The following is a 12,171-nucleotide window of genomic DNA, read 5'->3' as shown; positions in this document are numbered from 1 at the left end:
TAAGACAGTGGTTCTCAACCTTTTTTTCCACTGGGCCGCACTATGGTCCAAGTGCAAGTCTCACGGGCTGCAAGCATATCATTGACATATTATGTCACCAATACAAGCCAACCAGATTTATAATAGCCTATTATAGCCTAAATATTATGATATCTAATCGATTACATTCATTGAAATAAATAAATAAATAAATAATTATACTCCCCATTAATAAAACACCTGATGCTGTCGGGAGCTGACCAATTTTGTGAAATTCGGCTTGAAAAGAGTAACAGCACAATGAAGTTGCCATTGTAAGTTGCAGTCTGTAAGACGCTCACGGAAGCGTGACTTGACGCGCCACATTGCAGAAAATGTGCGTTCACAAATGTAGCCTATGTTGATCCAAATATGGAAAGCACTTTCGAATTTAATAGTATGGGTGTTTCCTTTTGCCTGAACTAGAGCCCTGCATTTCAGCCCGGGCCCAACGGTCCCCGACTTTTTTATGCCTCTCCGGCCGGGCTTCGGGACAATTTTCACGTCATAAGACGCGGGCCGGGCATCGGGCTTGTTTTAGGCTTCTCCTTATTTTTATATTTTAGACATCCATCAATTAGTGATTAATTGTTTTTTTTTTGTTTTTTTGCCGTGCTGGTGGAAACAACACGAGACCGTGCTGCCACGACTGTCAAGAGCGGCTCAACGGCGTTTAGTGTCCAGCTCGGTGTCGCAAGGATGACGTTGTCGATCCTGACTCGCCATCTCCTCATCAGACGCGCCTTTAGAGAGAAGTGCATCTTTACGGATTATGATTTTAATGAAAGAGTTTTTGTTTTTTATTTGTTTTATTTCGTTTAGTAATTTAAAGCTTTCTATAGATATATTTATCATGTCTGTGAGGCGTGTATTCGCTGAGTTTCGGTTCATTTTTGTAAGCGCTACTGTTCAAGACCGAGACGGCAGAAAGCGCATCGTGTTTGATTTCTTTATTTTATAAAAGCACAACATTTTGTTGATATTGTGAGTGCACACAAATAAATAGTACAGGTCTGCTCATGTATGAAAATAATATATGAAAAACAAAATTATTTTACATTATAGCTTATATTTGTTTAGTACATTTTTAAATTAATGTAAAAACTAAAATGAATTGTAAAACTGAAAGTTATTTTTTAAATTGTGTTCAGCATGGTGGGCCGCATTTGAATTTGTGACGGTCCGCGGGTTGAGAACCACTGGATTACATTATTAGGTTACTTTGACCATCATAGATCAACATAATCTATAAAGGTGAGAATCAAGATATTCCATGATATAGTTAATGCGTTTGGGCATGTTTCGAATAAAAAGGAAAAAATAAATAAAACATAAGTGCTGTTGTGGCTGTGTCACATGACTTACCCCCCTCCCAACTCGTGCCCCCTCAAAAATAATGAGTGCATGACGCCCCTGTTTCTGACACTGTTCGGATGTAGTAAAACACCAATAGATGTAGCTGAAAACATCTGGTCATGTTTGCATTTTATTGGCCATAATTCTAAACTTGAAATCAAGATTAGGCATAAAATAATGTCTTCAGAATCATTTATACATGTAAAAACTGGCTGAGAATTTAATAGCTGCAACCTGCATCATGTCTTTGTGGCAGTTTTTAAGTTTATTACAAGACTTAAAGACTTCTTCACCCTAGGAATGGTTGTTGAAAGCAAATATGCTACGAAATTCATCATGTTTTGTAAAAACAACAACAACAAAAAAAAAGTGCTAAATCAAACAGGCACTATTTTTGATCAGCACCCCACAATTAGTAAGAAACAAGTATTGTATTTCATTCAGCAAATATGATGCAGGGCGATGTAATATAATGCTCTTAAAAATTCTTTATCATCATTATTTATATACAGAGTCATTTTCTTGTACATTATTTTAAATTTGCTTAATATTTTAATGTGAGTGGGACAATTAAATATTTATCTTGATTTTGTTTACCACATTTTTATTTATTTCACAAAAAAAAAAAAGCTTGGCATTAACAATAATTGGCAGACCACTTCCAGTCCCACGGTTGAAGACCTCTGGCCTAGACAGTCATCAAACTGTGTGGATTTACTGTAAAATACAGTCGTAGAATAAAACAGATGTATGTGTATAATATTTGACTTTACTTTGACCAACAGTGATTTTCAAGATGGTGATCTGAGGTCACTGTCCATTCTTGTTCCTGTAACATATTGCACTGTTCAGTGCAAATATTGCGGGTATGACAGTTTGAACCAGAAATACTTTGTCTTATTCAAGAACACACTGATCTTTATTTTCAGTAACTTAAGGATCAGAATGACCTATATGTCCTTGAGTGTATTCACTGAAGTGGAAAAAAATTCAAAATGACAAGAACGAGAGTGAACAGCCGGCCGCATTTTGAGTGCCGCTGTGCATATGGGCTACAGATGGTTATAGAAAGACTGTATCATGTTTATACTGTAGTGACTGCAGCAGAAGGCTGTTTCTCTTTAATCAGGACACAGTGAGACAGTTAGCTGTAACTGCTTGACTTTGAACAGAGAAGTAGGCCAGAGAAATAATCTCACTTTGAAGTTACAACATGCAGCTTCCTGCACAGAGCAGAGAGGACATCAACTGTACTGTAGATATTCCTAAAATATATATATGAATGAACAATAAATATCAATGACACTGTCTGAAACATGCATAAAATAGGCATCATTTTTGTCTGACTTTGAGAAAAATCACTGTCAGTTTACAGCGAGAATGCAATGTTTACGTGGTGGAACCTCAACTGTTGATTCTCAGAAGGCTTTGCGCACTATAGATGTATACAATTCATGTTTAGGGCTTAAAACTTTATATTAAGAGGTGATAGAGGTTGTTCTTACAGTTGTTGTTTTTTATGTGTTTGCTATTCGCATGACCCCTGAGAACACTGAATATGTCAGTTTCTGATGTGCTAAATTAGCTTGTAACACTGAATTTCAATAGAGGCTGCTAAATGATCTTTCTTTCATAAGACTTGCGCTGATGGCGTGAGGTTAAAAACCTAGAACTTGTCACCCTTTTGTTAAAGCTTGTTGTATGTTTAGCTTATAAAAGAACAGATCGGTTTTTCTTTCACAAAGTAGACAACTGGGATTTTGTGGTTTGATTTAGCAGTTTAATGTCAGATTGTGCCATAATTTGTCATCACATCACAAAGACCTAATTCGCAGTTTTAAATATGCCAAACTGTCATGTTCTTATGAATGTTGAATAAGATCTGTCAGTAGGGCCAAATGAAATTTTGACTAGTGTTGTTGTTTTTTCTTTTATTCACATCTTGTTGGATTTTATCTTGGAGTGGGCAAAATTCTGGTAATAAAGTAATCGCTTTGTGCAAACTCCTCTGTGACGATTTCCTTTTTTTTTTCATGTACTTATTCATTTGGGTGAAAAAATGAATATTTTATTTGAATAAATAATATGTGCCAAATGTGTCAAAAGCCAAATGTGTGAAAGCAATTATAAATAAAAGATAGAGAAAAAGCGCTCTGTATAATTCAGTCTTTCGAGGTTTTGTTATGAATGAAACATCAGAGTGTTTTTTCTCACAAAATGATGGTGGGTTAGTAACACTCCTTTAAGTCTTGTAACCAGTTTAATTTGTTTGACGAAACGGAACTGATCATGAATTATATATATATATATATATATATATATATATATATATCATTGCTTTTTGACTGTGATAATCATTTTTTAATTTATTTTGGCTCTAGTACCTCTGTTATTGCTCTTAGTAAAAACAAACAGCAAAGGAACCATTACAAAATATTATAAATAGTTAAGAAGCCAAAAAGTGAATCTTTCTTCTCAGTTATTTTTTTCTAAACACTGTTTTTGACAAATTCCTGTATATTTTCCATATAAAACAAAAAATATGAATCAATCAGTCAGCAAACAAACGGAAACTAAATTAGGTTAGTTTACTTGCTAAATATTAGCTCAAATGCATTTTGTTCACAGTGTATTTAGTAACCTTTGGCCTTCTAAACTTTGATACAAACATTGTGTTTTCCAAGCATGCTGTTACGGGTGGATATAACCACAGCTAGCTAATGTGATCTTGTTTCGGTCTTAAAAATGTAAAAACTACCTTACCTTGCATGACAGAAAGCCAGGAATCAAATCCACACAGAGGAAAAGGCTCAACAGGATATCCATGAGACATTTTTTTTTTATATTAGCAAGTGCTTACTTGGTAGCTAGCCACCTTCAGGTGCCTAGTCACAACATGGGCTGAATTCACAATTACATACTAGCATGCATGCTACATGCATTACGGAAATAGTAAGAGTAGTATGCTAGTATGCTATTCAGAATTCAGACTGCTTCTTAGTAGTATTCAGCAAATCTAGTATTCCAAATATCCTTTTTTTTTTTTCACTGTAGCCAGTTTAAGCTTTTTTTGCTTTATGTTCTTTAAAACTTTAAACTATATTTTAAAGTGCATCTACACTCAACTTCACAGTTCACACAATTGGTAATAAACATCTTGAACACTCTTCAAACCAGAAATTGTGAACCTTCTCCGGTTTCTTATGAGATTACATGGCTGCTGTCTGGACACCACTGGTAGGGCCATTCATATTTTTAATTGAATCTAATCTGCTCAGGAGAAGCTGGTGAATAAATTCTGACTTTGCTGCTGTAATTCCCTCTAGTCTGCCCTCTTCAACCCCACATCTGTTGAGAGCAACATAAAACGGGTCCACTATTTTAAGCCGAATTCTACATGGCTGCTTGGCTTAAAAAAATAAAACATGATCTAAGCCAAGGTTCTGGATTCTGGGTCTCAGTCTGGATAAGTATGTGGCTCAAGCAGGTCACATCAGCTGATGAGTGAAGATATCTGGGTCAGCCTGATAACTATGACCGCAATGTGCTCAGAGCAGCTCTATATAAATAATTCAGAAAAGGGTGGGACATTTTTTTTTCTTTTGTAGTATATGGAAACCAGAGCATGACTGACAACCATGTATGTACTCATATATAAATGTTGACAAATCTTCCTTTCAATAATTATAATAATAATACAGTAAAAATAAATATTGTAAAATATTATAAGAACATAAAATAACTTCAAATATAAAAATATGAAAAGTTAAATATTATTTTTTATATATTTTAAGCCTTCACTGTCACTTTTGATTCATTCAATGGACCTTGTTGAATAAAACTATTAATTTTATTAAAGTATTAATTTCTTTCAATAATAATAATAATAATAATAATATAAAATGCAAAAGATATCATACATAATAATAATTATTATTATTATATATATATGAATCAGTTTGTGTCCATCCTGATATTGGCAATCACTGTGAGTGTGTCTGAAAGAGACAACAGCTTCCCTAACAGACAGCATTTGTGCATATATGTTCACAAAAAAGTTCATCCTCTTGTCTCATGTCTCTCCTCCTCAAATAAGAAGAAAGTATTTTAACACACATGAATGAAAGTCTCATTGCAACATATCATGTTCAGTTAGTGTGTCATTCATCATGGTTGTATTGCATGAAAATCCATGATTCACAAACTCCCTGCTGCTCCATAAAAGCAAGCAGTCTTCCTCTATTATCAGCAGCGAAGTTTCCTCAGGGCAGGATCAGTGCTTCATCTCCATTTAAAACAGCCCGGTTTAGACGAGGCCAAACTCTCCAGTATGGAAACTGCTGTCTCGAGAAGACAGTGTGACTGTGAATCTCATATTAGCACTGGCATCCCATGGGCTCAGTAGACAATAAAAGCCCTGGAGATAAATAGGTCTGCACATGAGCGACTCCTTGCGAGTTTGTGGAAATAAAGAGGTGATGCATACAGAGAAGAACAGGAAGCACCATTATGGTCAGCAGACGTACGACATGGTCTTAAATATGACGAATGCTTTTTAATTAGACTCTCTACTGCAGTGTATTACACGTGCGTGGCCATCAGAGAGCCGCAGCCTGATTGTGTGAGCTGTTATGATGACACCCTCACTAAATAATGCAGAAGGCCAGTGGTTTTGTGCTGCATTTGTAAATTAAAAGTTTGGGGTCAGTAAGATTTAATACTGAAAGAAGTCTTGTGCTCTGCATTTATTTGATTAAAAAGTAAAAAAGTAGGCTAATAATGTGAAATATTATTACAATTTAAAATATAATAATGTATAACTACTATATTTTAAAAGTATTTAAATGTATGTAGTATGAAGCATGTAGCCTAGTAGTATGTAGTCTAGACTTTAGAGCCCCCTACAGTTCAGTGGGTGGAATTCACTGTCGTAAATAGGCTATACCGCTGTCTTAACTGTACACGTGCATTCGTTGCTGCCGTAAAGTAATGCTCTATTTTCGTGGAATTTCGTACCGGTTTACCAAACTTACATGCTCTCATATTGAACAGAAGTTTTGGGGAGAGCTTGGGAAAGAAACAGAAGCCATTCACCGTATTAGTACCATCAGAATAAACCGACATTTTAAGGTAAAAACTTGTGTACAGTTGCTTTAAAATGTAAAAGTACTTTAAAATCTTTAGTGTCACATAATCATTCAAAAAATCATAATTCTTCCTGATTTGATGCTCAAGAAATATTTCTTATTATTATCAATGTTGAAAATAGTTGTGTAGATAAATATTTTTGTGAAAACTGTGATACGTTTTGTTCAGGATTCTTTGATGAATAGAAAGTTCAAAAGATCAGCATTTATTTGAAATATATAACTTCTGTAACATTTTGTTCAGGATTCTTTGATGAATAGAAAGTTCAAAAGATCAGCATTTATTTGAAATATATAACTTCTGTGTTATATATATATAAGTGTTTTTGCTTTTACTTGTGATAAATTTGAATGCATCCTTGTTGAATAAAAGTACCCAAAATATACATTTCTCTCTCTAATGATAAGACCTAAAATTAAATAACCTGTTAAAACAAAGCAAAATTAACATCACATTCAAAGACACACTGATTCATTGATTTAAACTATGTATATCAATATTTATTGGCTGCTTTTTTTCCTTTCGCAGTTTAGTTTCAGTTACATAATTTATCTCAGCATTTTGAAAGGACATATACACATATTTACTTCCATTCAACATGTTCCTTTAAACCACATGTATTGTTCTGCATGATAATACCTCTATACTGCATGGGCTTCTCAGCACTAACCCCCTATTATACAATCAAAGTGATATGGAAAAGATAAGCCAACAATCAAAGAAATACCAAATGTATTGTTCCTGTAGTCTTTAGAAAAGCAGGGGATAATTGTCGGTTTCCTTGACCCAGGGTTGCTTTGGTTGTAATGGCAATACATGTACGTATCCATAGAAAGCAAGGCTAGAAAAATGGAGACAATTTGATCAACATTCCCATTGCCTAAAATACAAACAAGGCTGTCCATAGTGCAGCATGACCAAAAACATATACAATACAGGAATACAAATAAATTCAAGGTGTATTAAAATACTGATCATGGCATTAACACAGCTCTACTAAATATATACTGTAACAATTTACACCATCGTTTGAGGCCTTCCTGCTCATCTGAATGTGACAACGTGACATAATGCCATTCTCTCAACCCAAAGTAGTGACATTACTCTCTGGGAAATATATTCTAATTCAAGACAGCCAATTTTCAACTTTTTGTTCTCACTGTTTCTGTTCAGGATGATAAAGCAAGGTTTTAGAAACTATTTTCGCTCCTTGGGATGTTAGAAGCCCAGTGAGTCATGAGAGTGGGCAGACTTTAGTTTCAGCGAATAAAGCGAATAAAAAACAGAAATCACCTTTCTTAACACAACGAGCTGTCCACTAAATATAAAAAGTCATTATTTTCTTGTGGCAAGGAGAAAATCTGGTTTAGATTAAGTTGTTAAGCCTTAGTGTTTAAAGCTACAGATGGGGAAAAAAGGGATGTTTTCATGTTTACATAAACACTGAAACGTACATAATGTATTAACAGTATCTAAAGCATTACTTTATGTATAAACAACTTTAGAGATAAATGCATGGAATTACTGATACATTATTGATTGTATGTTATAAATGGCATATGAACAAAACATAATAGGCATATATAGTATATAAAGAGACATTAGATGCTGTCAATGCGCCCATATTGTAAGTTTCAGCATATATGCACAACAATGCATGTGTAATAGTTCAAGGGTTGTAGATTTATATGAAATACGAAAATAAAAATAGGACCAAACTGAGCCACTGTACAGAAGCTGTGCCCACAGAATTTTACATTATGTATCACACAAAATAGAAAGATAACTTCATTATTCCTATTGACTGTTTAGCCAAGTTAGAGGCTTTGATTACATATTTATATTGTGAATTTTGTCTGGGAAGTACCACTTGTTTAAAATCTTTGAGGATGTGTAATTATTTGTTTCCATTGAGAAAAATCTCAGCAAAAAGCTGAAGCCTGTAAGATTTGAATGTACTTTTAAGTATTTTAAATGTACTGTATATTGCCCTTGTTCCATACACACACACACACACTTAAATAATAATAATAAAAAAAATCCCTGAAATAAAACGGACAACTTCTGAGTTTTAAATTCAATAATTTGGGCTTGAAACTAAACCGCTGTAAAAATCCTATTGCCAAAGACTAATGACAACACAGCATTCCATAAAACAGCTGATAATTTAGATATATGAAATACGAAAATAAAAATAGGACCAAACTGAGCCACTGTACAGAAGCTGTGCCCACAGAATTTTACATTATGTATCACACAAAATAGAAAGATAACTTCATTATTCCTATTGACTGTTTAGCCAAGTTAGAGGCTTTGATTACATATTTATATTGTGAATTTTGTCTGGGAAGTACCACTTGTTTAAAATCTTTGAGGATGTGTAATTATTTGTTTCCATTGAGAAAAATCTCAGCAAAAAGCTGAAGCCTGGAAGATTTGAATGTACTTTTAAGTATTTCAACACAGCATTCCATAAAACAGCTGATAATTTAGAGTAAACTATTTTCACACGATCTAAACCATAAGCTGACCAAGATAAGCATGTGGAAGCATGCACTAGCATGTGTCACTGTACAACACCTTTTTATGGCTCTGTGTCAACCGCAGTGTTAGTGTTACAGTTTAATTCCATTTTTGTAATACTGAAGAATTTTAAATAATACTTTAAAAGGAATAGAGCGACCGAAAATGAATGTATTGTCTTACTCACCCTGTGAGTGTGTTGTTCCAAACATCCCAAAACTCTCCTTTCATGTTTCATGGAAAAATATCAACATATGGGCAACATATACAGTATATTAAATATATCAACACATATAGTTTTTAAACTATTCATTTAGTTAATAAAATAATTAAAATATTACTAAACTATAATAGTATCTCAGTGATACTAAAATAACACTTCATATTATTTTTTGCAATGACGTAAGGTGAGTAAATAAACAGAGAATTCTCATTTTTGGGTGATCTATTTCTTTAACTTCAGAAGCAGTGACTCTGAAGTTGGAAAGATTGCAAAGACGGTACTTTGTTTTACTCTATCTGGTCTTCGGTATGAATACAAATGCCTTGGAAACCAACTTAGCCTAATATGGAAATGGTTACGAAATAAAGCGATATTCCACGGCTCTACGACAAAGTGTAAACAACAAGGCCATCAGTGAAGAATCAGCTAAAGCCTACTAAATGTGACTCAACCCCTCTGGGATATAAGAATACTAAACGGAAAACACCGCTTACGTTGTGGTAAAATAATATTAGCAAACGCTCGTTAGAAAAATCCTTTCTTAGTAAAGGGGTATTTGCTGTGAAACACTGAAACCAACGATGGTGTTTTCTTTAATGGAAGTAGCATATGCCTGTCTGACTCTTTATGTGTTCCTTTCCAAATACTCCTGAGCGACTCTTGATTTGGGGATTATAAATGTATGATACCCCAAAGCTTGTGAATCTTTATAAGCATGATTATCCATCCTACAGTACCATGTTCTACATAATAATCACGAGAAGCACACAAAGGATATTCACAGCAGTCTTTACAATTACTCCCTCAATCTCACGTCTAGAACTGAAGTGTATTTACAGATTTTAATTGGCACTTGACAATTACATACGGACGTCCGCCGTTAGCTCTCTGCTTCAAAAATATCATTTAAACCGGCAGCTCTCTGCAGAGTTCCCGGAGGCTGTTCGTGTGTTCGCCGTTAGCTCTTTGCTTCAAAACTATGATTTTAACTGGCAGCTCTCTGCAGTGTTCCTGGAGGCTGTTCGTGTGTTCTTTCGCTTTTTAAACATTTCCTTTCTTTGTACATTTTTTTTTCTTGCATTATAGGAACAAGGTGCACTCCTCCCCAGCGTACTGGGCTTGACGTTTCCTTGTTGCCTGGGGAATTAAAAGCCTTTAGTCCAGAGAAAGCAGCGGCTGCATGTTTTCTTCTTCGCTTTTCACTTTTTCTGGTCGTTTCAGGACACCTGGTTCCACCACGGACTGGGACCTGTGGGTATAAATAAAATATGAATGAACCGGATTTCAAGATGCACAACTGAGAAATTAAAAATCCTGAGAGTGCACTGAAAAGCCAGGATACAAAATTGAATCTAAACCTCAAAATAAACAAGAAAAGTAATGACATTTATTTGAAAAATGTATTAGATTATTATTTATTACATTCTTTAAATTATTACTAAATATTTTAAAGAATGTATAATGTGTAATATTTCTAGGCTACTAATCAAATAAGAAAATCAGGAATAGTTCTACCAAAAATCTTAATTTGCTGAAAATGTACTCACTTTCAAGACATTCAAGATGTAGATGAGAGTGATTTGGATAAATTTAGCATTGCATTACTTGCTCACCAATGGATCCTCTGCAGTGAATGGGTGCCGTCAGAATGAGAGTCCAAACAGCTGATAAAAATAATCCACAAATAATCTACTCCCCTCCAGTCCATCAATTAACATCTTGTGAAGTGAAAACCATTGTTTCTGGTCAAAATACTGAGAGTCCATAATCCATAAAAACACTTCCACTACTGGAAAAAGTATATTCCCTGTTGTCTGCTCACATCAAAATCCACCATAATATTTGTTTGTAACTGTTTTGGACTGTTTTTGCTTGTAAAAATTCTCTCCTGATTCAGACAAGACAACTTTTATCCTCTGGAAAAAGTAATATTATGGATAAAGGATAGCCAGTCATTACTGAAAAAAAAAATTATATATATATATATATATATATATGCAGTAAGTATTTATGAACAATAAAAATACTTTCCTTTATTCAAAAAGTAAATAATTTCAATTTTTGTGTTGACTTTAAAAGATAAGATTGGTCTAATTTGCCTTTTAAAATATACAGCAGTAAGACCCCAAAGGAACAAATTAAAGGTGCAGTAAGTGTTTTTTTTCTCAAATACCAAACATGAAATAAACTACCAGACACTTTCACTGAAACGTGTGTCTGGAGAATTCCCACCTGTCTCTGTGACAGACCTAGACTCAGCAAACAGCAAAAAATGTCTGTGGCAAAGTCTGAAATCACTTACAGCAACCTACCAACCATAATAACACAAAATATCTCTTGAGGATAATGAACTACATCGTTTTTCAACTAACAAATCACAGGATGACGCACATAAGCTGTTAAACTAACGTCACAGCAAGAATCCATGCTATTTGAGTGCAACCAAATGCAAACACAAGAGAAAACTGTGTTGGCAAGTGATGTCCATGTGACCTTTCCAGAGCAGACAAAATGACGAAGTGTGGTTTTAATTATTCTGAATAATTTACCCTTTGGAAGATTGTGGGAGGTGTTAGCTTTTTAAAATCCGACATTCCTAGGCTCACACTCATTTTAACACAATGACATTTTAGGGAGTATTAGGAAGTGGAAATTTAAACCACTAAGTGAATACCATATAACTCTGTTGCTTGATTCATCACTGACTGGAAGTAAAAATGTCAGTGGTGATGCATCTTGCCAGTATGAAAATGACAAATTAATTGATTATCTTAAGACATTGTCTTGGGCCTGATAGTATTAAAAAAAGTTGTATTTTTTAGAATTACTAGAAACTAATGGTAGATAATAATAATAATAATAATAATAATAATAATAATAATAATAATAATAATAATAATAAT

The 12,171-nt window shown here is 34.2% G+C and overlaps 1 protein-coding gene and 1 long non-coding RNA gene across 2 annotated transcripts in view; both read right to left on the bottom strand.

Annotated features, from left to right (window-relative positions):
* LOC107675225 (uncharacterized) overlaps positions 1-9,375 on the bottom strand; it is a 10,514-nt gene extending 1,139 nt beyond the window's left edge. The window contains exons 1-2 of the long non-coding RNA XR_001632582.1: positions 9,309-9,375; positions 7,102-7,108 (exon numbers count right to left, since the gene is read on the bottom strand). This is a non-coding gene — a long non-coding RNA (uncharacterized LOC107675225). The remainder of the gene's footprint in view (positions 1-7,101; positions 7,109-9,308) is intronic.
* Positions 9,376-10,213: 838 nt separating this feature from the next.
* Positions 10,214-12,171, bottom strand: part of LOC107675233 (clavesin-2) — a 23,569-nt gene continuing 21,611 nt past the window's right edge. Inside the window, exon 5 of the mRNA XM_016469515.1 lies at positions 10,214-10,517. Coding sequence (XP_016325001.1) covers positions 10,424-10,517 — 94 coding nt within the window. The 3' untranslated portion in view covers positions 10,214-10,423. The remainder of the gene's footprint in view (positions 10,518-12,171) is intronic.

The sequence above is a fragment of the Sinocyclocheilus anshuiensis genome, unplaced genomic scaffold (genome assembly GCF_001515605.1).
Source record: "Sinocyclocheilus anshuiensis isolate Anshui unplaced genomic scaffold, SAMN03320099.WGS_v1.1 scaffold1222, whole genome shotgun sequence".
NCBI classification, from domain to species: domain Eukaryota; kingdom Metazoa; phylum Chordata; class Actinopteri; order Cypriniformes; family Cyprinidae; genus Sinocyclocheilus; species Sinocyclocheilus anshuiensis.
The sequence above is the reverse complement of the archived record's forward strand: the minus strand, read 5'-3'. Positions and strand labels throughout refer to the sequence as shown.